Consider the following 27,027-nt stretch of genomic DNA (forward strand, 5'->3'; position numbering starts at 1 on the left):
CTTGCTCACAATTTTATAGATCATTGCGTAAGCTAGTAGGTATTCCCTTGTCCGTGAATACTACTTTGTTTTATGTTAAAATTGAAATTGATTATTTGGGTATAGTCCCTTTCGTGGCAACACCCCTTAAGGGGCGATTCGTCGCATTTTCAAAATGGCTTTTGAAAGGTTATTTTAGGTTAGGTTAGGTTAGGTTATATTGTGTTAGGTGATTGCCTCTCATGGTTAGGCAATTGGCCCCGCAGGGTTATAGCCCCCTGCAGGTGCTAGAAATAGGAGAAAAGCTGCTGTGAAATTACGAACAAACGCCCCTTAAGGGGCGATGCCACTAAAGGGACTATACCCGATTATTTTTACTATAAGTACTTAACTATAGAATTATGTAATTTTTAGACATGTATTGTTTAAGACATGAGTTTTTCTTTCTTATTGGAACACCCCTAATTCCTAAATTGATTATAAATAAAAATCAGAAAAAAGATTTAATTTGAGAGAAGATGATTTAGCCAGTTATTCATTTATGATTATTAGTGATATTCATTCAAAATTGGACTTGAACATTTTTAGGATAGGTATAAAAGTTTCGGAGATCTAAAATCAAAAGTAAAAAATTACGTCTCAGTGAATTTAAATGTGAATTATATTATGGCCACATATGATAAAAATATGAAAACTGATCGCTTTGCTAGATGGCAACTTATTAGCCTGAAACCAGAAGTGGCTTCCCTGGAAAGCAAAATTTTTGCCTAGCATATGCGCCCCTAGAGGGTAATAGGCGCCGATTGAAATAGGGAGAGAGAGGCATTATGGCATTAAAATCATCTTTCAAAAAATTTAAATGAAAATGTGATCTTTTTTGTCAATTCTTGTTAGAGGATTGATTAAGCTAACCTCTACAAAAATAGATGAAAACCTTCACGGTACATAAAAGAAGTTTCAATGTATAAAATATTGATAGAGCGGTAATCGAGATCTTTTAGCAAGAGATACACAAACAACCTTATTATAAAATATTAAGAATTAGAAATTAAGAAAATATGTTGCATGATAAGTAAATTTTGCGAATTTCAGGGAGCGAAGGGATATTGTGTTATCAGTCGACAGAGTACAGATCAGGGATAGGATACCTGGAGAATTCATGAAGCTGGATCTGGACCAGGACCTGTTTATAGGTGGAGTGCCCTATGTCCAGAGAGGCCTGGTTGTATACGATAATTTTACAGGTAGTTTAAGATGATGGAAATGTTCTTCCTATTTGCAATGTTAATATTAAATTTCCATTATATTCACCGATCTCAAGGAATAAGACAATTGACAGTAAATTGATATACGTCCCCAAAAATGATGCGTAAGGTAGCTCACCTGTTGAGCCTCTGATCTCAGTTCATCTTTGTTGAGTCAAGCAGTGATGTAAACCGCAAGCTCCGACTCTAAAAGAGATGCGTTAGTGAGCCTTGAGTGTTCCCGTGAATAGTGTGAATGATTGTTGAACAAGAGACATGACAATAATCTTGATAATAGAGTTCACAATCAGATTGAACACATGGCAATACATATCACTTTAGTCAATCACATATTCATGGGAGCACTCCAGGCGACAAATAAATATTTCTAATAATTGGAAGACTTATTCATTGCTTACATACATGAGGCCAAGAATGTATGTTTATTTTTATTGATAAAATTGCTTGAGGATTTTGATAAAACTTTAGGTAAAATGTTTATAAAATGATTATATAAAAGTCCATTAAAATCACTTATAAAAGTCCAATAAAATCATTATGAAGAAGACTGTTTATCAATAAATATTAAAATACTTATGCTGATAGTTTGAAATGAATATTGAATTAGAAATTGTATTTATTGATGATGACTTGGAGCTTATTATTGATGAGACATTTATTGTAAAGATCTTCATGTTTATTTCTGATCATGCTAATTTGTCATTGAGATCTTCTTGCATCATATATTCATCATCATTATTATTATCATCATCATCATCATTCTTGGTATCATCAATCTTGTTATCATCATATCAATCATCATCTTGTAAGTCTTCTTCATCCTAAATAACATCAATATAAGCTTTGATTATATTTGTGATATTTACATCATGACGCTCCCCTTTTTCTTTTTTAATTTTGACGCCTATTTGATGGAGTGCCCCCCCTTTTTTTCACTAATTTTTTTAAATGTTTGAATGGTTGCCTGATTGACTTAGATTTTTCTTTTAGTTCTGATGTAAGAGGTAAAACATGACTGAACTCATATACTGCCATCATATCAGTGCTATTTTTTCTGAATTTCAAATCCAGATCAGCTGCCAAGAATGCTTCATTGAGTTCATCATAAAGTTGAGTGCATTGTGGTTGTGGATCCCATTCAGGTTCTAGAGTATCTTGACTATCATTTGCTTGGCTCCTTTCAAAGTCAGTTGATAGTGCTGCTTCAAATTCATTAACACAGTCTTGATTTCTAAGTATTTCTGGAGTTTTTTTTACCCTGTGTTTTCTGAGTGTTCTTTTATTTGTTTTGTATGAATTCTTTCTGAACCATCTTTGAATCTTTTTAGCTGCATTACTTTTTCTGAGATCTTCTAGAACAGTATAATCATTTGAATTTAGCACCCATTTTTCTCTTACATAAGGCCTCTTTTTACTCTTTTCTCCTCTATCATCATCTTCAGCTTCATGCCACTCTTCTTCACTGTCATCATTACCCATGTTATCATTAGCATTATCAACATGAATATCATCACTATCATCCTTATCATGATTTTCATCCACATTGATGTTGTTGGATTCATCATTTTCATTTTCAAGATCATCATTGTCAGTATCTTCATCAGATGTTTCAAGGGTTTTTCTGATTGGGTCAAATGTTCTATATGTTTGTTTTGCTACAGGAGTTGTTTTAGGTTGATATTCATGTTTCACTTTAAAGACATGATTTTTTGGTAATTCATAAAGTTTATTTCTAGTTGTAATTTTTCTGCTGCCTCCCACTTTTTTAACTGTTATTTTTTCATTTTCTTTAGAAATAACTTCAAACATGTCTCTTATATTATGCTTTTTTGGATTATTGTTAAGCATAATATGATCTCCTACATCAACATTGTCATTATTGCTTTTGACTTTTTCATTGTGTTTAAGATTGTTCATTTCTCTTGTCAAAAGTTGATCTTCAGCTAATTTAGAATCATCCAAGACAATGTTAGTCATTCTTTTATCATCTCTGCTAAAAAGAATACTTCTAGCTGACAAAGTACCATTCCTTCTTAGTCTACTGTTTAGATTCATTAAAGCTTGAGCTAGTTTTGTCTGATCAATTGGAGTTTCACCTGGAGAAATTGCAGTTATTTCTCTTTCTAGTTCTTGGATTCCTTTATCTATGACAGCATTAGAGTTTTTGTTGAGACTGCTGCCTAATTCTATAATGATATCTAGATTAGCTAGATTTCTAGACTTGGTGGCTTTCTGGAATCCAGGGGCTTGATCTGTCCTGATTATGATTTGACCAGTGTGTCTGATAGGAGTAACTAGCTGTATAATAGACTTTTCAAGATTTTCACTTGTTTCATCATTTATAAAGTCAGCTGTTGTGTAGGATGAGAATTGATCTCTTATTACTATTATATTTTGTTTGGCTCTTTTCAAGATGTCACAGCCAAAGTGTGTACCTGGTATAGATGCATTAGTTGTTGATTGATGCTTGTTAGAGTTTGGCAACTTTTTCATAGCACAGCATATTTGACATTGAGCATATCTGTCATCAATCACATTAGCAACACCAACTCCATAAAAGTATTTGTCAAATATTTGTTTAATTTGATGTTTTGAGGGGTGGCTACTTTGATTGTGAATTTGATTAACTAGTGTTGGTAAATAGCTTGATGGAATCACAATCCTTTCTTCTTTGGCTGTTGAATATGGTATTGTTCTTGTGACTACTAGAAGACCATCTGCAGCTACAGAAGCATTTGACAGAATTTTTCTTGCATCAGAGTTGATTTTTCCAGGTTTTTTAGAGATCAATTGACCTGTTGTGAATGCATTTTTTGCCAGTGTAACTGCTTTGTCTTGCATTTGAACATTTTTCCAAGCTTCCCTGTCAGCATAGGGTATGTCAGTTTGAATTGAAGCTAGTTTGTTGTCAATGATGGTTTCAGCTTGGTGATTAACATAATTGCATAATTGGCATATTTCAGCTTTGCAATGTGCAGTGTTCCTGGACTGAAAGTCAGCAATCTGGTTCTGTCCAGATTTTCCAGATATGTGTTGCACTTCACATGATATCTTACCCATATTATTCAAGAATGTCTGAATCCTTGGGGATAAGCTAAATTTACCTTTTTTTAGCAGGTTTGTTGCATCACAAACAGGTTTACTATCTGGGCAAATGATGACAGGCTTGGTAGATTCTTTGATTATATCATAGAAAGCTTCTATGGCCGTTCCAAATGCAACAGATTCAATTTCACAGGGTGTCCATTTGATATGGTGTGGTTTTAGCTTAACAGAGTAGTGCCTAACTGTTTTAAGATTACCTTTTTTGTCCTTTGCTTGTAGGACAAAACCAACACCAGAAGGAGTTCTTGCACCATCAGTAATGATAAGAAGTTGGTCATCTGGATGAGGCAGGTAGACTTCTTTTATGTTGGCTATATTATCTTTGGCTGTTTGAAATGCCATTTTCAGCTCATTTGTCCAGGTAATGGTGTCTTTAGAATCCATGTCACTAGTGATTTTATCAAATGGATCCATTATTCTTGCTAAGTTGGGTGTGTGATATAAGAAGGTCTTGTACAGACCAATCCATGATCTGACATCTTTGACTGTAACAAGGTCTTCAGCTTTGACCTCTAAAAGAGCTTGTTTCCTATGAGGTGAAGGTGCAAGAGTACCACCTTGAGACCATACCCAACTCATGATATCCACTGTTTTTGGCAAGATAATTGTTTTAGATGAAGATAGTTTTAAGTTATTGTAGTTGCAAATTTTTAACATTTCCTCTAAGTTATCTATGGCTTCATCTATTGTGTTACCCCCTGTGAAAAGGTCATCAGCTTGTTTAACCAGTTTGCCTTTGGTAAGCATGTCATTGAAGAGGTTGGCAAGCAGTTCATCAAGTTCTTCTGTCTGATTTATAAGACCTTGTATGCCTCTTTTAAAGAATCTTAAACCTCCATATGGTGTTAGAATACCACACCATTTCTGACCATCCTTGTGTAGATGATTCTGAAAGAATCCTTGATAAAGGTCTGTTTTTATGACATACTTCCATTTAGCAAGAGCATTATATACATCTTGGGGCTTACTGATTTTGGCAGGCAAGGATTTCATATATTTGGATAGTTCACATGTGTTGACAACCAAACGTACATCACTTGTTGTTAGCTCATTGTTTGGCTTGTCTTTGGCCTATTGCTTTTTTCTTAAAAATGCAGGCATAACATGTTGAACTTCAATGTTATCATGTTGAGGACGAGGTACTCCAAGGACATTCTGATCAGTAAGTTCATCACATACTTTCTGGAGCAGGACATTCATGTGATTGTTGTATTGAACACAACTGACTTTTCTGGAACTGGGTCTTTCTTCATTAGCAAATTTTAATTTGCAGTAATGAGGTCCTGATCTTTGATTGTATCCTTGCCTAAGATTTTGATCAAATACAGATTTGTTTTCTGAGAGGATTGACTTTAATCTGGAAATTTGATCATTTGTCATACCTTCTTCATTGATAGATATGTTGCTGATGTTATCTGTTGTTGTTGTATTAGTGTGCATGGATATAGCTTTGTATGTATTGTCAGTATTGTTTGTGTCAACATCTTTAACTTCCTTGATGAGAATTTTCATTTTTGACAGTTTGACAGGTTCATTGGTGTTATTAGTAATACTGACTTTATCATGTTTGATTTTGCTGATCTGTGGTTGTATTCTACACTTCATACTATCAACGGGCTGAACAAAGACAGTTTTGTTGTTTCCAGCATTGATGTTGAGATTGATGGATTGTTCAGGCAAAATCATTGTAGCTTTTGGTATGGTGACAATAGTGTTAATTGGATTGGTTGGCAAGTCTGTGTTCCTGTTTGTCTCTGGAACTACATATTTATTTTGTATGGTTATGGTCCGAGCAGATATGTCTTGCCTAACATTATTGTCTTTGAAAAAGTAGTTTCCAGCTATAGCATCAGTATGTAACTCTTCCATGACTATGGCTGAAAAATTTACTGTCCATGCATTCCTAATAAATACTTCATGGATTTCACCTCTTGATTTCAACACAGTTTTACCATCTGCTATTTTAGCAAGCTGACCATTTGGATGGATGTTCCATTTCATTTTTCTGGCAAAGTCTAATTTTACAGTGCTAATCCAGCAGCCAGAATCCAGGTCAAGATGAATTGGAATATCATTTTGGTATACTGTGAGAATTTGAGATGGCACAGGCTTAATAACATGTATATTTGATTGAGAAGTCGGATGGAAATGTTCTTTAACTTCATCATTAATTAAATTGGGAGCATCATGATGTTTTTCAAAAGGATCATCATTAATTATGTTATTAACAGTTACCTGATCACCATATCCATGAAGAGTGGCCATTTTCTCCAGTAGATCTTCTTCATCTTCTTCAGTGTGTACAGCTGCATTGACAGAATATTTTGATCTAATACCTTCCTTATCTCTTTCTGACATAGAGGGACAATCAAGATCTCCTATTTCATGGGATAGGACAACATTTCTCTGCTTGCGGTTCAAATGACACAATCTGCAAAATTTGTTTTGCTGGTTGGAGGATCTTTGTGAGGAGTAGTTAGAGTTGTAGCGTCCTCTTTGTCTTCCTCTTCCTCTAGGTCCCATGTATGATACTTGGTATTCTTGATTTTTAACTTTTATTGCTGCATTATTGGAATCTTCCTCAATATCATCTAGGATTTTTGTTACATTAGACAGTATATCAACTTTTAAATCCATTAGAAAGATACCTTGTTCCAATCTTGGTCCGTAGATTTCCTTGACTTTCCCAGGTAATCTTTTGTCTATGATTAGGAGTGTAGTCAGAAATATGTGGTCCTCAAATGTTGGAGAGATAGTTTCAGCTTTTGTCATGACTAAATTACTTTTCCATTTGACAGTGGTACCTGCAGGTTTGAGATTTTCAAGTATTTTAGCTCTGTAGCTGTTGTAGAATGACAGTGGTGATTGTTCTGATGGATCATATGATAGGTCTGCTATGGTCAGAAACTCCTTTCCTTTGTGTTGGTGGTGGTAAATGATTGTGAGTTCTTCCCATATCCATTTGAGACTTGTTGATTGCTTGATGATCATCATATAGTGGTCTCTTGCACAGCATCCAGCAATGATGGTTATGAAATTGTTAAGATCCCTTTGTCTAACATCAATATCACCTTTAGTGTCATCTTTGTGAAGGTTTACAATTCTGTCCTCATCTGTTTCGGCTGCTGTCCAGGTGGAATACATGCCTTTTTCTTTATAAAGCTTAAAGTTTTCATGTTGATTGAGGTAGTTCATAAGCTCGTTCCACCATGCATAAAGATCTGCTTCACTGATGTTATCTTTTGGAAGTCTTTCTGGTTTGCTTATCTTAATACCACCAGGCATTTTTACTTTTTTTCACTTATTTGTCTGTGGCTGAGGTTATTGGCTACGGATGTGCTGGGTTGTAGGACCGCCGCTGCCACCACGTAAGGTAGCTCACCTGTTGAGCCTCTGATCTCAGTTCATCTTTGTTGAGTCAAGCAGTGATGTAAACCGCAAGCTCCGACTCTAAAAGAGATGCGTTAGTGAGCCTTGAGTGTTCCCGTGAATAGTGTGAATGATTGTTGAACAAGAGACATATGACAATAATCTTGATAATAGAGTTCACAATCAGATTGAACACATGGCAATACATATCACTTTAGTCAATCACATATTCATGGGAGCACTCCAGGCGACAAATAAATATTTCTAATAATTGGAAGACTTATTCATTGCTTACATACATGAGGCCAAGAATGTATGTTTATTTTTATTGATAAAATTGCTTGAGGATTTTGATAAAACTTTAGGTAAAATGTTTATAAAATGATTATATAAAAGTCCATTAAAATCACTTATAAAAGTCCAATAAAATCATTATGAAGAAGACTGTTTATCAATAAATATTAAAATACTTATGCTGATAGTTTGAAATGAATATTGAATTAGAAATTGTATTTATTGATGATGACTTGGAGCTTATTATTGATGAGACATTTATTGTAAAGATCTTCATGTTTATTTCTGATCATGCTAATTTGTCATTGAGATCTTCTTGCATCATATATTCATCATCATTATTATTATCATCATCATCATCATTCTTGGTATCATCAATCTTGTTATCATCATATCAATCATCATCTTGTAAGTCTTCTTCATCCTAAATAACATCAATATAAGCTTTGATTATATTTGTGATATTTACATCATGACGATGAATAAAATTACCCCCACAGCAGATAGTTCAAAATTTTCAACAATGGTACTCAAGTTTAAAATTTGCGATTTAGGCATTTGTTTTATTCCTATTCATATAAAATCTGGCAAGATGATTCCTCAAACAATGAGGTACAAATTTAAATTGTGACATCTTGTATCTGTGAATATCAAGGGATTAGACAATATGTTATTAAAACTTTGGAGCCAAGTATAATAATACAGTCCAATGTCTCATCCCTCCCATTACGAGGACACTCTAGTCAACACAATAATTATACTCTAAATCAACACAATATTTATCTATCAGGATGTATTGAGAATCTGTACCTGAACCACACGAATGTGATTGCAGCCTATAGGAACCCAACCAGCTTCTACGAAAAGGACATATACACCAAGGTTTTCAATCACGACATTATTGCTAGCAAAGTGGCACATATCCGCATACTAGAGTTGGCTCGATATAATTATCTCCCTATTGGCTAATTTTCTATATGCATATCTATTTCTCAATAAATCTATTTTCCTCACCCGGCATTACTATCTAAAAGAAAGTAAATATTTAATAATTTAAGTGATTTTAAAAAGATTTCTTAAATTATATTTTTTCTTTACATTACCATCACCAAAGGGTTAATGATGATGATTACAATTTTAGTTTAATATTTGAACACACAAAGTGTCGCCACAATCGAATTCTTTTAAAACAGAGTTTTCTTAAATTTATTATATTATAAATTCAAATTTTCTTTTTTATTATTAGAAATTAAATACATCAATATAAGGTAAATAGCAACATGAAATTAAAAAAAGGAATTTATTTTTAATAAAGTAAAATAATGGGTCTTATCGTTCTGGGCAATGAGAGTTTATTATGGATTATTGGAGCACTATGAGTTTTTAACAAATATTCCTTGGAAAACTTGAGCTCATTTATAGACATTTATTTCCTATATAGATCTGACATGGATCTTGAAGCAATTAAAGGACGCCTGCAAGAAATAACACGCTTTAACTGCTGAAAGACTACCACAAGAAGACCCAATACCCCAAATTATAAGCCTTCAGCTTCAATAACAAAAAAGTTCTAGGCATTTCAAAATAGCATTTTATGTACAATGGAATTTTTGAAAGATTTCCAATGCTCATAAAAGAAAAAACAATATTAAATTACGTTGCCTAGACATAAAATTATAACCTTATCTTTGTCAGAAACTCAGATTGCCTGTAACTGATTACATTTTTACAATAAAAACACCACATTTCATAGTCAAAATCTATGAAAAAAATTCGATTTAAATTGCATTTTTAAACGAAAATCATAGCGGAAACAAAGGGGTAAACTAATACAAGCTTAGCTGTGATTGGTTGTTAAGCTGATTCAGCCTTCTGATTGGCTACAGTACATTCGGTACAACGCAAGTAAAACTTAATTTTTTTAAATGATTTTGACTATAAAAATTGGTATTTTCATTGTAAAAATATAATTAGTTACTGGAAACCTAAATTTATGACAAAAATAAGCTTATAATTTTGTTTCTAGGCCACGTAGTTTAATTTTAAAGTTTTCAACATGAGCATTGCAATTCTTTCAAAATTTCCATTGTACATAAAATGTCATTTTAAAATGCCTAGAACTTTTTTGTTATAGAAGCTGAAGGCTTCAAATTTGGGGTATTTGGTCTACTTGTGGCAGTCTTTCAGCAGTTAAAGCGTGGTATTTCTTGCAGGATTCCTTTAAGCAGGCCGTTTTGTACAGGTTAAAAATTGGAAGATTTCATTAAATAAAAGTTATCGCAAATATACTTAGTAAATGTAGTATGTGTTTGTGTACTTAGTCTAAAGGTTTTTGTGTGTTTTATAATTACAAAGCTTTAGTCAATGGGGGGTTTCTTCTGTGTCCAATGTTGTACAGCACATATTTTCTTATTGTGGTTTTTTTTTAGATAATTGCGCTCAACAAAGGGACTTAAACTACGAACATTCATTCTATTTTAGAAACTGAACACTAATGGTCATTTTACCCCAGTACTTTTAAAACTTGCGTACATTCTCTGTCTACTGGATCTATGTATCCGATATTTTCGAATAGAGTACGAAATGGACAAACGAACAGACCCTATTTATATAGTTTAAATCTGTCTGCTAACGTGATTTGAACACAATTAAGTACGAGAAAATTGGAGATATAACAAATACCTGCTCCCGAGATCCTCACAGTATTCCTATTACTTTCAGGTCAGTACTATACAAGGATGTGGGGGGGGGGGGGGAGTGTGATTTAGGGTCAGATAATGTACAGTATGATATATTTTGTAAACATGTTTTTTTTGTAGAGTTTTACAAATAATTTTGAATTGGTGCATATACCACGATGACAAAACAAAGCACAGTGCATATGAAGGTGCTTTGACTTTTGTGTCAGAACCTAAATTGGGACATAGTGCATTTCATTACCCTAGGTAAGGTAACTTCATTTCACTATTCAATAAAATCTAAAATGCAGCCGTTTTTGAGAAAACTAGATTTGAAAATTTCAAGTTTAATTTTCATCCACTAGGAGTTACTGCATGTGCACAATCATGACAAGAAAAGCAAAGATTATTTAATTAAAATTTTGAACAAGTTTGCTTTTATAAAGTTCTTTATAAAACCACTACTGAAGTGAGTTAAATAATGTCTTTTTTATCATTTGCTTTTTTAAGGTCACGGAAATTCAGCCCTAGATAAATCATATATAGAGAGGTTTTAAGACAGACTTTATTAAAGCAAAGTCGTTCAAAAATTTAAATAAATGACCTTTGCTTTTCTTGTCATGATTATGCGGTAACTCCTAGTGGATGAAAATTGAACTTGAAATTTTAAACTCTAATTTTCTCAAAAACGGCTGCATTTTAGATTTTATTGAAAAGTGAAATGAAGTTACCTAACCTAGGGTAATAAAATGCACTATGTCCCAATTTAGGTTCTGACACAAAAGTCAAACGCCTTCATACGCACTGTGAAAGAGGTTCTTAAAGCAATACCTATATTAATTAACCCTTTTGAAATAGTATTTTAGTGGATATTTAAAATCATTTAGACTTATCATTATGATATTAATTTATTTATTCTTCTTTAGAACAAAGGATTCCTGGATAAAACAAACTGGTTTTGAGGGTGACGATAAGTTCAATGTTACTCTAGAGTTTAGGTAAGCAAATAATATTTAAACTTTTAAGGGTTGGATATCAAATATCTTATATGTAAAATAGTTATTTATCGCATCGTATTATAAACATCTTTCCGTGGATATTGCTAGCCCCGAGATGTCGAAGGTTTTAACTTTATGATATTATAATTTTATATTCGTAGAAAACTGGATATAATTTATATGATTTTTCAGTATGGCTTAGAACCGGTTCTAATCCAGCGTATATTAATCAGTTTCGAAGCCTTACTGGAAAAAATATTTTGCCCTTCATTGATAACTTGATGCAGAACTTTAATGGTAATACTGAAAGACTGGACTGAAAAGTATGAAAGGGCAAAATAATTTTTATTAAGCTTCCTTTATAAATTACTTAAGTAGATATTAATATTATTTGGCTTTGTCTATTGTTTGTAGGCCTTTTATAATTTTTTTTATAATTTTCTACCAATGTATTTTTAGTTCAGCCCCTTGGCCGTATTAACTTACCTACACAGTTGTTTAAAAATACGTTACCGTTAATGTTAACTTGTGTCTTTTGAAACCTCATCTAATTTCTTTATATTGTTTTTCAGGACTTTTGAGCAAGAGGGTTTGATCATGTTCCACAAATTTAGCTCTGAGGGTCATGTCCAACTATACCTGGAGCGCTCCAGACTTAAGGAATGCTCATACTTTTCAACCAATATTTTGAATCTACAGAAGGGGAAATTTTCTTTATCATAATCTATCGGAAATGTACATCAATTTATCGAAAATTGTCTTATCTCTTATTTTAATTAACTTAAACAGTAAACATAAAGAAACTCAGTACTCAATATACCTACTTATGAAAAAAAAAAATTTGATAAATGTGTAAAGAATGTATAAGATCTGTGGAAACGTATGAACACTTGGAACAGGTGAAAATCCAAGCCGAGAACATGCCTGAGGTGGAAATTGATAACTTTGATCAAACTTGGAATGACGGAATCTGGCATAAGGTGACATATAATTTTTCATAGAAGCAGCCCTAGGTCAGCTTATACCAACAGCGAAATAAATTAGGAAAAAAACCCACGAAACCTATACGTGATTTTCCGCTGTCCTTGGGGATGCAACACTTTTAGAATTGACTACCTTTTTACCTGCCCTCCAATTATTATTTTAGATTTATTTCACTTGTTGGCTATACCTTATTCCTGGCCTGGGTAATTAAATTATCTTTCCCAAAATTAGGTTCTAAAAACCTGTTGACCCTTCACGAATCAGAGTTCATTCCTGAAATGATTAAGTTTCAATTCTCCAAGATTTCATGTCTAGCATCCAGAAAATCCAAAGAATTCTCATTTTTAAGACAAATAAGTCTGAAAATTTAAAGTTCAATTCAGCATGCAATAAATCATTTACCTACCTACGTAAAATGGGGTATAAAAACTATAAAAGCACACTAGTAGAAAATTGCCAAATAAATTTAGTGTGAGCTTCTAGGGATTGAAATTTGAACTTGAATTTTAAAATCTGAACTTTAATTTGAAACTTAAATTAACTTTTTATAATTTGTAGGTTAGCTTGTCCATGGGTAAAAACACAGCCTCCATCAGTGTTGATCAAATGGAAATGAAAACCACGAGACTCATGAATATTAGAACTGGAGCTTATTATAGATTGGGTAAGATTTAATACCTTCTTGATCAATTTAAACCTAAATGTTAAATGTAACCAGTGAGTGTACAATACTCTGGTACCCAAAGTTTTATGAACTTGTTCTCTCAAAAATATTGGGTGCTTTTTTTAAAATTTGATTGGTTGGTTAAGACTACCAGTGTTGATTGTTCAAACTTTTACCAATATTATATAGAAAAAAGTAATTTGTATTTTTATCACTGGGTTTATAATCGACCGATTGCTCAGATTTAGAATAATTTTATGTAAATAATAAATTAGATCAGTGTATCATAAGATGAATTGATACTGCTGAACAGTTTAAATAACTTATCTTTTATTAGTTTGTGTAGTTAGATTTTGGGCTTTATTTTTTAAATTTTTCCTCTTTAATGAGATTTTCATTGACAAAATATAAAGTTTTTACTCACAGTAGAATTGATAACAGATCTATAGTATAGATGTAAATACTGACAACTACCTCCCTACCTTTTTCAATTACCTTTTTCGTCTGCTTCTAAATTATTTTCTGCTACTTGGCTGTTTAATATATATAAGCGACACCATTGGTTGATTTTCAATGACCCAATAGAAAGGTTGAACAAGGTTAATGCGATGGGGAGATACAGTTATTTAACCCTTTCTCCCTCTAGTGTTTTACTCTAATGAATTGATACTGTTTTATTCCAGGAGGTGGAGTGTACAATGATCCTGGATTTATTGGGTGTATGAGGGGTATAACCATCAATGGACTTTATAAAAGGCAGGCTTCATGGATAAATAGATAAACAGAAACAATCTTTTTTTTTAACAACAGTTTTATTTTATCTATGTACAGTTCATTCTACACTAAATCTTGATAAATATTATTTTCAAGATTATTATAAATGTAAATTTCACAACTAGCATTTTGTGAACTATTTTAAATCCCTAGGTGCATCAATATTTTTTATAGCCATTTTGCAACTAATATACAATTTATTTCATTACAATTGCTTAGGTACACTTTATTTTAATGTTATTTTTTTTTCTTATTTGCTGAGGTTCGTTTTTTATTGATGTTATCATTCTTGTTAATGAATAATGAGCTTGGTCTAAGCTTGAACTGTAATCTAAATACTTTTGCGCATTTACTTATTCCTTTATCCCTGATATTAGACCAACGGATTGGAAAGAAGAGGAATTACCTACCCCAGATACTGTTCTCATTGACTCTTGCCAGATGATTGACAGGTATGGTTGATAGAAAGATAGCTGTAGACATAGAGACAGACAGAGGATAGATTATATAGCTACAGACAGAGAGATAGAAAGAGGATATATTATATTTCCATAGAGGTAGACAGAGGATATATAGTTACATACATAGAGATAGACAGAGCATAGATAGCTACAGACATAGAGACAGGTAAAGGATAGTAGATAGCTACAGACATAGAGACAGGTAGTAAAGGAAGATAGCTATAGACATAGAGATAGAAAGAGGATATATAGCTACATACATAGAGATAGACAGAGGATAGATAGCTTGCTACACACAAACAGATATATGAATTATTGAATATATTGTTCTTATTGACTCTTGCGAGGTAAAATACAGGTAAGGCAGATAATATAAAGATAGCTACACATAGAGGGATAGATAGCCACAGACAGAGAGATTGACAAAGGATAGATAGTTACAGACAGAAAATCTAAACATTTTCTTGTCATTATTATACAATACATATTAGAAGTATGTAACAAATTAAAAGTTTGTTACATTCCCAAAAACTTTTTTTCGTTGAAATGAAATTTATTCTTAACATTTCAATAAAGCTGGTGTAAGAAAAAATGCTGTTAATACTAAAGCTGTTATTCTAATCCTTAAAAAAAATGTTCAGGTGTAACCCCAATCCTTGCGAGCATGGTGGTATCTGTATGCAAGACTCTAAGGACTTCTACTGTGAATGTGAACACACTGGTTATGCAGGTATGCTATTCCACATTTATAGAGTTGCTACATTCCAGTTTATTCTAGAAATATTAAAATTTACTTCGAGAATATTTTAGAATTATTCATGTAAAAATCTAATATTATTCTATGAATGTTAGGTATTTTAGTACCTACTCAAGAAAATATATTTATAGAATGTCCTAGAAATACTTGCATTTAGTTTGAAATTATTCTGGAAATATTAATATTTGATTCTAAATTATTCAAGAAATATTGACATTTAATTCAAGAATATTCAAGAATATTCTAGAAATATTAATATTTACCTAATTCCAGAATTTTCTAGAAATATTAATATTTAAATTTAGGATATTTTAGAAATATTAACATTTCATTCAATAATATTCTAGAACTATAATTATTGATTCCAAAATATTCTAGAAATAACTATTGATATTATTTTTAGAATATTTTAGAAATATTAATATTAAATTCTAGAATATTTTAGAAATATTAATATTTAATTCTAGAATATTTTAGAAACATTAATATTTAATTCCAGATTATTCTAGAAATATTGATGTTTAATTATAAAATATTCTAGAAATATCAATATTTAATTCCAGAATATTCTAAAAATATTAGGTAATATTTGTTTCAAGAATATTCTAGAAATATTTTTATTAAATTCCATAATATTCTAGAAATATTAATATATAATTCAAGAATATTCTAGAAATATTAATAATTAAAGAATATTCTTAAATATCTATTAATATTTAATTTTAGAATATTCTATAAATGTTTATATTAATTTCCAGAATATTATAGAAATATCAATATTTAATTCCAGGATATTCTAGAAATATAAATAATAAATATTAAGGTGCTGTGCGCCACACTTCATTTAACAGGATGTCATGTTCCCAATTCCAGAATATTCTAGAATTATAAATATTTAGGTGCTGTGCGCCACACTTCATTGAACTGGATGTCATGTATCCAATTCCAGAATATTCTAGAAATATTAATATTTAGGTGCTGTGTGCCATACTTCATTGAACTGGATGTCATGTATCCAATTCCAGAATGCCCACCCCGACAGCAGGTTCACTGAAACCATCGTTGATATTGGTAAGAGTTTTTAAGAGAGGTCATTAATGGAACAAGTTTCCCTATGTGAATAGCAACCTTTATTAAATATTTCCCAGTAATGTAAAAAAAAAGACACTGATATGATATTGAAATGTCCTTTTTTGAGTCTGAAGATTAACAAGGAAGATAATAATTTTCCGGGCAATCTTTTTGAATTCACTATTGTTTACACCCTATTTATAAACATATATAATTTAATTATTTATTAGGTTTTATAAGGTTTTTTTTTAAATACAGCGGGTACAAATATAAACATTTTTTAATAAAGCACAACAGAACAGGTGAGGTAAAAAGACATTATTCAAATTATAGCATTACAATTTACATAATGATTTTTAGACAAGATAAAAACAAAACAGCAGCATCAAAAACAAACAAAGCACAAAAATAAAGATAATATCAACTAGAAGGAAAATTAAGATACGGGTTGAAACGAAAACGGGGAGGGGGGGGATTCCGGGAAAGGAGGAATGAGAAATTTTAAGGGTAAAGCAATTATAGAAGAAACAAGTAAGACAAGGACAAGGATAATTGAAAAGGATGAGTTGGAGTAAAGAAAATATAAGAGGCATGGTTTCATAGCCAGGATCCATGGGCAGTACAGGACAGCAGGCAGCTTGACAGCAGATTGGGAACCAGGGGTGTACATGAAACCATCAGCAGTTTGGGAACAAAACATAGCACCTAGATTATAGAGTTAAAGCCCTTAAAAAGGGCACATTTATTAAACAATATAGTATCCAGTCAATATGCTGGGAAGGTACAGCCTTTATATAAAAGAGGGAGATGGATCAATAGGCATAGGTCTCAATAGTCAATGATATAGCGTCATTAGTAATGCGACAAATACTAGCTAGTAGAGATAACTTTGCACAAACTAAACACTGAAAAATAGGAACGTAATAATTTATTAAAACAAAACATAGATAATTTATATGTTCCAAAAAATATAACAACATAATAACAGCAGGTAACAATAATATATACAATTCATATCTGGAAAACAAAGAGACAATTATCCGCAATAATACAAATGACTGTAGGTACAGATTCATTAGACAACATTGCAAGCAGTCACAGCCAGTAATTAATATGTAGGTAGAAAAACATAACACAGCATAGATCAAAAGTTGCAACTAAAAAGAGATCAAGTAGGAATTGGAGGAAAACACTTTAAAAAGAAACTAAAAGACAAAGTTAGGACGAGGAATTTGCTTTAAAAAACAAAAATAAAACAAAACAAACCAAAAAAAAGGAGGGGGGGGGGGGGGGTGAAAACCATTGTAGAGAGAGAAAAAGTAGTGTAACAGAAAAAAAACGGACAAGGACAAAAAGAACACAAAGTTCGCGTAAGTTTAACATATTTAGTGTGAAAAACAAACCAGGAAATCCTGAATAAAGGGAACTAAAACATGATATATAAATAAAGGAAAGCCGCGTAGGGCATAAAACTATTGTCAGCTTGGGCGCAAGGGGGGGGGGGGGGGTATAAATTAGTTTGATAAGATACTATAGACCCAAACTGATCACAGCACTAGCAGAAAGAATTGATATGACGGCAGGATAAAACTAAGAATCATGAAACAAAAGAAAAAGAAACAACCTTTTCTATAACGCTTATCATGATTAGAAAAAAAATAACAGGTAATCCTGATAGCTTATCAACACACAATAAGTAATTGGATAAGTAAAAAAATAAGAAGTCCCTAGACAAGAGTGGTAAGGAGAGTTTTAGACAAGGACCACCTAACCTTTGGTGATGTGGTCAAGTTCCATCAAAAAATTGTCACACTCCATAAGGATGTCAGGTGTGCTGCAACGAGGAGCAGTAACTGGCTCAAGGTCATCAAAGGTATCACCATTCCAACCAGTAATTTCCTTTACTGCCGGAGATTCCCTGTCTACCAAATCTTCGAAAGTTGTAGCAAGTGGGAATCCGCGGTTCTTCATGCTGTAAAAATGGCGTACAGCATTGACTGCAGGATTGCTCTCCAGGTTAAAAGTAAGAGAGCTTGATGACCAATTATCTGGATCGATCCCAATGGATTTACATATAGCTCTATAGATCCCAACACCTGCTTTAAAGATCATTGCATTGCTTAAATGCATTACCCTGACAAACCAGTCTGGCTTCTCAAAATCTGAGGGAGGAACCCGCCATCCCTTAATTGAATGATATGAGGAAGCAAAAAATCTAGCATTGTCACCATATACAGAGATGTAACTACCATAACTGACATCACTTCTAACAGTCTTGAGACCACGTAAATGCAAGCCAATTAACTTCGGATTATCAGCACTGGTACTACCATAAAATGGGTCCCCCTCATTATGAAGTTGATATCTCCTGTTGAGATCAAACACTAATTGAGTTTTATCAACAATTCCATTGGCTGACATAATGTCGCTGTAAAGGTCTTGCCCTAAACAGGTAAGCTTCGGAGGGAGGGGGACTGTGATGAAGCGTAGGTTGTTGCTAGGGTTGAGTTCATTCACTACCTCAATAAGTTTGTTGACGTCACTAATGATGGACTCCAGGTTCAAGTCTTGGCACTGGTCTATATCATTCAAGCCACCGATGAAATATATATTAAAAGGTTTCCTAAAGGGCCGGAGTTCTACGTAGATTGCATGTGTCAAATCCTTGATCTTAGCCCCTGGGATGTTTATTTCCCATACATGGGTATCATCACCTAGGTACTGAGCCCCATTGTTTGAGTACCTCCTCCAACCTCTAATCGTTGAGGAACTAACAATCACCTCATGACGGATAGGCCAGACAGCTAGATGAGGAGATTGTTTACAAGTTGGGCAGCTAAACATACCTTCATTTGATAAGATGGATCTCTTGAAAAACTCAATTGTGGAGTCATGAGTGTGATTTATGTTAATCTTGTCATTAATCTCCTCTATTGGACCCAGGGATGACATACAAATAGTGCAACCAGAATCCTCCGGGGCATTATCTCTCATTTCAGCATCAAGGTAATTGATGATGTTTTTCTCAGCATGTGCAATGATGGGACACATGTCAGGAGTGGGTATCAGGGAGTTTGTGATAGCCTCATGATCAAGTAGGGCAGGGTTAAGGTATGCTAGGGGGGGAGGAGCCGGAACATTCTTGTAATACTCTGGGTCAGTTGAAGGAAGGGTAGTTGGTACACAAGGCGGGGGAACAGCCACAGCTCTTTGTTTCAGCCAGCCTTGCAAAACTTCATCGGCTATATCACTCATTGTACCTAATAAAAAAACAAAACAAATAAGCAAGAAAATAAAGTAGTTAGCCGAGAAGTTAAAGAGTAACAGTTAGACAGACAATAAGAGGCAGTAGAGGAATTAAAGTAGTAAGCAGTACATCAAGGACCTTAACGAGAATAATAAAAAAACCAGAGGATAACTAAGAGAAGTAGGCATATAAGAGACAAATAATAAAAAAACAGATATAGAAACAGTTTGGTGATCCATATTCTTTAGTAATCCAACTATTGATTGAGTTAAAGAGACACCCTTAAGTTGAAGATACATAAGAGACAAATTAGTGATCCATGATAATTAGTAGTCCATTTATGGCTTAAGCTAGCGCAGCAAAGACGAATTTCGGGTAGTGAAAAATGGGCAGTAACGAACATTAGAGATCCGTATGTTTAAACAAGTGAAAAAAGAACTAATAGTACTTCAATAATGTTCAGCAGCACAACTTTCAATATGTATAATTTTTAAAGGGAGAAAAAAGAAATGGAGCTGTTGGATAGAAGAGAAAATACAACGCTTGTATGTTTAGGTCCGCAGTAGTCTAATTTTGATTGAGGGAAAAAACAAACATTTATGATTTAGGATTTAGGCCAGGAGAAATAACAAACAACAAACAAGCTATATTTTAAAACCACAAAGAAAGGAGACAATAATTCCATATAGAAAATAAATTCTTTTGGGTATTAAAAAAACACAGGGAAATGTAGGCATAGAGATCCAGAATATGACTAAAATAGGAAACACTGGTAGTTAGTGTGAAATTACAGGAGAAAAGGCTGAATTATAGGGTAATCTTTGAGAAATAAGCATGATAGTAATCCAAGAACAAATGCAGGGTACATAGCAAGAAAAAAAAAAAGGTTTGTACTACCTACAGCAGGGCATTTTTAAAAATCAGATTGTCAATAAAGGACCAACCTCTACTTACTTTTTGATTAGAATATGGTTCAAGATATTTCTTAAGGAACTTTTTAAGATCATCTAGGGCCAAGTTAGTTATATTACATCTACAGTTCCAAATATATTTTTTAAGTAGTAGTAAAAACAGCCCTCTTGGCTGTAAATGGCTTCTGGCATTAAAGATATACTCAGATCTAACCACTGGGCCTTTATTTTCAAGCCAGTTGTGACGAAAAGAATTGTTAATTGTATTCATAAAAACTTGTATTCTAGCACAGCCCCATAGAGCATGAAGGTTATCCTCCATTAGATCGCAAAAGTTGCAGTTTGGGCTAAGTATTGTGACAACGTGGTGGACAGCAGAGTGGTTAGTATGAAGAACGGCACGATTGATCTGAGCCTGAAATAATAACAGCCAGTTATCAAAGTTGATCAAGGCTGTGTTCTTATAAACTTGTTCCCAGAATCTAGCATCCAGATTTAGACCCAAGCCAGCGCTCCAAATGTTTTCACGCTCAATTAGAGAGCTATTGCTGAGCCTATTGGACTTCAAGAAATTAGCCCATTTACTGCAGCCTTTTTTTGACCAATGAGCAAGCCAGGCTAAAACTGGGTAAGCTTGACCAGTGCAAGTCAGTAAGGAATTTGAAGGTTTAATAACTTCAATGATATGCCTGGTAGCATTATGAACTCTCTCCAGTTGGCCTAAGGGAGCTCTTGGGAACCAAATACCTAGGGAGGCTATGTCTTTGGAAACAAGCAAACCTCGATCACCAGCCTTAACCAGCTCCTTGAAACTGACAACCTGTTCATGCGGTAACCTAACATGAAATTTAGTAATGTGACCATTAGCCGTAAAGGCAGGGTGACCCCATGGCTGGCTTTCAAGGAATCTAGGGAAATTTGATAAGTCTAACAGCCCTAAGAACTTAAGCACAATTGAAAAGATTTCCTTCCAAAATGGTAGTTTAACATGTTTAACTGCGAATTTAAAGTTGTCTGGAGACCAGAAGCAAATATTGTCAAGCTTAAGTCTGTTACTGATAGAGATAAGATAGGCTTTCAACAATAAATACCAGGGAACATTTCTGTTATTGCAGTCAATAACTTTCCTGACCCAAGAGAACTTAAAGCTTTGCCAGGATGACAGAATGTCAGGGAAGTTAAGCCCACCCTTATTGATCGGCAGCTTTGCATCTTTCAATGACATTTTCGGGCACTTATTTTTACCCCAAATAAAATTAGTGAAGGAAGCTTCTAGGGTTTTAATTTCAGCTGAAGAAATAGAGGGAAGAGTAGCAGCAACGTTTGTCAGTTTTGATAGCCCTAACGATTTAACAACTGTAAGCCTGCCCAATGGAGATATAAGTCTGAATTCCCATGATTCCAATTCCTTCATTATATCATTTATTTTAAGAGCGTAATTGACTTTAGTGTTAATATTACAGTTGTCAAACTGAATGCCTAAAAGTTTAAAAGAAGTGACCCAGGTAATATCCAGTTCGGGGCAGAGTTTATGATCCTCATGATTATAGGGACCTCCAATGTAAGTACAACAAGTTTTACTTAAGTTGATTTCAAGGCCTGATATTCTAAAAAAATTCCTCAGAACGAGTATGGCTTGGCGAAGGGAAGTAGCACAGTGTGCGAGATACAGGTTAATGTCGTCTGCGTATGATAGGCTGGGGATATTAATATCAAGAATTGAGAAAGTGGTGATGTTAGTATCATTGCGTATTCTAATGTTAAGAATTTCAACACATAATATGAACAGAAGGGGTGACAAAGGGTCACCTTGCCTACAGCCCCTAGCAACTTTAAATTGTTCAGATAAGTGACCACCATTGACTGTAACAGCAAAAAAATCCTTTAGGATTGAATTTACCATAAAAATAAACTTTTCACCAAAATTAAAGAACTTAAGAACTTTTTCAATAAAACTAAAGGAGATGGTGTCAAACGCTTTTTTGAAATCGATTTGAAGTATAATTCCAGGTTTAGAGAAAAGTTTAGCAAGTTCAATAATATCATAGTTACATCTGAGGTTTTCATTAATACTCCGGCCTGGGATAAAGCCAGTTTGTGAGGGGTCAATTAGGTAATCCACAGCAATAATAATTCTATTAGTAAGAATAGAGCTTATAAGTTTATAAAATACACACAACAGGGTAAGCGGACGCCAATTAGCCAGGTCATCCTTATCTTTGTCACCTTTGGGGAGAAGACTGACAACACCCACCCTATGCAGTTTAGAAAGTAATCCTGTTGATTCAAAATGTTTAATTGCAAGGAAGACAATAGGTCGGAGCTCAGGCCAAAATTTCTCATAAAAGCGATAAGAAATACCAGTGATACCAGGAGCACCATCCTTTTTAGCCTTACCGAGGGCATTGTCAAGTTCATCAATTGTAATAGGACGATCAAGGTCGGCTTTGAGATTGGCTGGCAGTTTAGGTATCAGATTTGGGTTACCCCCACCCTTATCCTTTAAAAAGTCATCAATAGTGGCATTAGTAAGTAGATCATCCTTGTTTTCATATAATTCCTTGTAAAAATTGTGTATGCATTCACCAATATCTTTAGGGTGGGTTAAATAAGAGGTATTATTATTAATGATTTTCTTGAGTTTGCAAATGCTTTGTCTGCTCTTATTATTTTTTTGTAACCCTAGAAAAGTGCTTGTCATTTTTTCACCTTGATCTACCCATATTTTTTTCCTCCCCCTAAAGAAATTATTAACAGACATATCAAGGATATTATTATATTTTGTGTTAAGGTCAATATACTCAGGGGAGTCTATTTTGCCCTCATTGTCCAACTTTTTAAGTTCTTTGACAATGTTGGGCAATTCTTGATTGACATTTTTCCTTAAATTAGCCTCAAAGGAGGCTGACTCATTTCTTAATGTGTTAATTATAGTCTGTATGAGGGCATCCCCTGCAATGTTGACCCCAAAAGTATCAATTAAAAGTCCTGTGTCCATAGCAAGAAGCTCCTCAATGACTTCAGGAGGGGCTTCTTGTTCAACATTACAGTAGTCTGGGTGATTAATATGCCTTAGCAGGGTAAATTTGATTTCTTTGGATATGGTATCACAAAAATTCGGAAATTCTAAAAGTTTATCATTAGCTCTCCATACACCCTTGCCCTTTTTGAAATTGTTTAGATTGACAGTGATTGAGACAGCTTTATGGTCACTAATATATCTGTTGTGAACGTCAGCACTGACTACATTGTAATTTAGTTGTTCTGAGACGAAAATAAAATCTAATCTAGCTCTTGGTGCATTCGTATTACGGTAAGAGACATTACTAGAGTTAAAAGAATCATTAGAGAGGAGTCCGCTCGAATTAATAATATCATTATTTAACAGATTAGTGCCTCTCTTCCAAGTCCAAATAGGGACCTCGCCAAGAACATTTCTGATAGGATCCGCAAAATTGTATTCATTAAGCAATTCATTTAGTCTTTTTCTAGATCTATCATTGGCCCTAGTTCTATAATTAAAGTTTTCAGTCTCCCAACATAAGGTAGTGTTAAAGTCCCCACCAATGCAAATTTTGTCCGTACCCCATGAGTTGGAGATATCAAAAGCGTGGTCGTAGAAATCCGGGGAGTCACGATTAGGGGCATATAGTCCAGTAATAGCTAGAATGTCATCATTGATCTTAACCTTAAGGGATAAAAAGTTGCCTTCATTATCTTTTGCTGAGTCAAGAATGACATAGTTGAGACATCGTTTAAAAAGGATTGAAACCCCCCTACGTGGCTCATTATTTCTTGAAGAGTAAATATTATAATTGAAGTCATTTTTAATCCTTCTTTCAATGCAAGGATTCAGCCTAGTATCAACTAATATTAAAACATCGGCTTTAAGATCAACTAAGTTTTTTAGTATAGCTCTACGACGATCAATATCATTTAAACCATTAGTGTTTAACATGAAAAATCTTAAGTCATCCATTAAGTTGAAAGCCAGAAATCTGGAGTACTAATAAAAAAATTTTGTTTAAGTAATCCAACAAATACATAACAGCAACATTTCTAGAAACAAATAAAGAAACACCAAACTTAGAGCTTGAATCTTGGTAGCAAAACTAAGCAAAATCTTAGGCCTACAGCAGAAGCAAGATATTGAAAATGTGACAAACTAAGCTCAAGTAATCCTGAGAAATAAACATAGAACCAGTTATCCGGCTAATAATTACAGGGAGTATAAGTAAAAGCCATCACAAAAAAACATAAACATTCTCTATTGTGGGTAGGAAGGTTGTAAATAGAAAAGGGATGGCAAAAAATAACCCTATAAAAAGCAGCCATAGCAGAAAACTATTTAATAAAGTATATGGAGTAAAAGTCAAAATCTTAGTTCAGATTGCAGACCTAAACACACAAGCGCCGCAGTATAATGCCAGAGAGTAGGGAGTCTAGAATTGTGAGCCATGATAGAAACAAAATAACTGACAGTAGAGTATATCATAGGCATATTATCTTTAAATAGCTTTAGAGCTAAACATACCTGTTAATTAAAAATGGGGAAACAACGCTGTTGTACCGGAAGGGGGGAAGGTAAAGGTAATCCTTTTATAACTTCTTGATTGTCAGCACTTACAACAAAGGCAGAGATTCCACACAAATACTCTAATGTGATCAGCAACACATCCACTGAAAAAATTTTAAAAAATTAAAAGGCTGGAGGGAAACCAAGTATTTTCTATTCATGTTCATTATAAAAAAAACACACAACCAACAGTAGATAAATCTAAATTAAAAGGTGACGAAAAAAGTAATCATTTCAACAATGACAACATTTATAGAAGCCACGCTCTAAACCGCAGAGACAGACAAACAATAGTATCTATAGAGTTGGAGCTGAATAAGAAAAAAAAAAAACGTCCACGTATATATCAGTCAGATTATAAGTGAAATTACTTGTTGATTTGTTAAACCAAATGATAGTTTTAAGGACAAAATTAGACTTTTGGGCTAAGCATAAGGAGGAGCATTACATAGAACATTACATAGTACAAAAAATTGTTTTCCTATAGTAAAAAAAAACAGCAGCAAGTGTTAGTGGACCCATAGACAGACTGGAAATGCTTATGGAGTTGCCGCGCTCTCTAAGGCGTAACCAACTAAATGCGTAGAAGAACTTGAGTTCAGAATAATCTGTTTAAAAAATATACAGTTTTCGAACAGATGCTGTTAGATTGATAAACTAATATTTTACAGGGCAAAATTAGTCTTTTGGGATATGAATATAAACGTGTATTGCTTTTAACGTTGCACAAAACAAGAGTAGCTGTCCAAAAATATAAACAGCAGCAAGTATTAATGGACGAACGGACAGGCTAGAGTTGATTATAGAGTTGCCGTGGCCACTACGACGTACCCTCCTGAACGAGTAGAAAAACAATTGTTATGAAAATTCAGTATTAACAATATAGAGCTTTAGAAAAAAACGAAAAAGAATGGAGATGTCAATTCATTTTTCCCCTCAGCAAGGACGCATAAAGGACGGTGTAGATGGACAAGCGGGCAGAGCAGCCATAAATATAGAGTAGCCGCGCACTCACAAAACAAGGGTGACAACACCCATAGAAGCAAAGCAACAAAAGAAAGAATCTTAATTAGTCCAACATAAAAGCAAAAATCATAGCAATTTGTTTAAGGATATTCTATTTATTAAATATGCAAATAACGGCTACGCCCCCATAGGCCTCCAGGGGCACTTTTTAAGATAATATAGATGAAATAATACCAATTAAAAGCTGCAAGGTGGGTCATTCATTAAGAGGGTTAGAACATTTATGCATAGAAACGAAAAAAAGAATAGATGGGCAGGAAAATAGCTAACAAGACTAAATCAGACTTGAGTTATACCTGACTGAGGAAAGATGAAAATACCAGGGAAGGGAGTATTTTTAAAGAGACTTAGCAGAGAGAGTCCACAACAAATTAGTAACTCGGGTAATCCCTTGTTCTATCCAGCCCTGAAAAAACGGGGACAAATAAAAATCAGGTTATAGTAAAAAAAGTTAAAGTACAAGTAGCAGGGGGTTTGTCTGAGTTGAAGGATATTAAATTAAAATATAACTTATAACGCATAAAAAAGGTGTAGATGGAAGAGCGGGCAGAGCAGCCTTAAATATAGAGAAGCCGCGCACACACAAAACAAGGGAGACAACACCCATAGAAGCGAAGCAACAAAAGAATGAATCTTAAGTCCAACATAAAAGTAAATAATCATATCCATTTGTTAAAAAGTATTCTATTTATTAAATATGCAAATAGCGGCTACGCCCACATAGGCCTCCAGGGGCAATTTTTAAGATAGGGAGATATAGATGAAATAATACCAATTAAAAGCTGCAAGGTGGGTCATTCATTAAGAGGATTAGAATATTTACACATAGAAACGAAAAAAAGAATAAATGGGCAGGAAATTAGCTAAA

General features: G+C 33.7%; 3 protein-coding genes across 3 annotated transcripts in view; 1 reads left to right on the top strand and 2 right to left on the bottom strand.

Moving 5' to 3' along the window:
* The window catches only part of Nrx-IV (neurexin-4), a 74,980-nt gene that overhangs the window by 8,804 nt on the left and 39,149 nt on the right, over positions 1-27,027 (top strand). The window contains exons 9-19 of the mRNA XM_080167675.1: positions 1,072-1,223; positions 8,803-8,894; positions 10,666-10,733; positions 11,617-11,688; positions 12,261-12,346; positions 12,586-12,668; positions 13,231-13,336; positions 14,020-14,092; positions 14,488-14,562; positions 15,213-15,301; positions 16,304-16,399. Coding sequence (XP_080023801.1) covers positions 1,072-1,223; positions 8,803-8,894; positions 10,666-10,733; positions 11,617-11,688; positions 12,261-12,346; positions 12,586-12,668; positions 13,231-13,336; positions 14,020-14,092; positions 14,488-14,562; positions 15,213-15,301; positions 16,304-16,399 — 992 coding nt within the window. The remainder of the gene's footprint in view (positions 1-1,071; positions 1,224-8,802; positions 8,895-10,665; positions 10,734-11,616; positions 11,689-12,260; positions 12,347-12,585; positions 12,669-13,230; positions 13,337-14,019; positions 14,093-14,487; positions 14,563-15,212; positions 15,302-16,303; positions 16,400-27,027) is intronic.
* Positions 1,721-6,934, bottom strand: LOC145324920 (uncharacterized). Its single transcript, XM_080167673.1, has 2 exons — positions 6,585-6,934; positions 1,721-2,065 (listed from the first exon to the last, which is right to left on the bottom strand). Exons 1-2 carry the CDS (start codon positions 6,870-6,872, stop codon positions 2,036-2,038), a joined length of 318 nt encoding a protein of 105 aa, XP_080023799.1. The 5' UTR covers positions 6,873-6,934; the 3' UTR covers positions 1,721-2,035.
* LOC145324011 (uncharacterized) lies at positions 18,167-25,209 on the bottom strand. Its single transcript, XM_080166646.1, has 2 exons — positions 25,092-25,209; positions 18,167-19,659 (listed from the first exon to the last, which is right to left on the bottom strand). The coding sequence occupies exon 2, from the start codon at positions 19,652-19,654 to the stop codon at positions 18,167-18,169; it is 1,488 nt and encodes a 495-aa protein (XP_080022772.1). The 5' UTR covers positions 19,655-19,659; positions 25,092-25,209.

Source organism: Acartia tonsa, chromosome 7 (assembly GCF_053477335.1).
Source record: "Acartia tonsa isolate MP-2025a chromosome 7, ASM5347733v1, whole genome shotgun sequence".
Lineage (NCBI taxonomy): Eukaryota > Metazoa > Arthropoda > Copepoda > Calanoida > Acartiidae > Acartia > Acartia tonsa.

Coding starts and splice junctions, on each gene's coding strand:
- LOC145324920 (XM_080167673.1), bottom strand. CDS start 6,872: ATGGGACCTAGAGGAAGAGGAAGACAAAGAGGACGCTACAACTCTAAC. Junction 2,066..6,584: donor TTCATGGATATGGTGATCAG/GTAACTGTTAAT, acceptor GATGTTATTTAG/GATGAAGAAGACTTACAAGA.
- LOC145324011 (XM_080166646.1), bottom strand. CDS start 19,654: ATGAGTGATATAGCCGATGAAGTTTTGCAAGGCTGGCTGAAACAAAGA.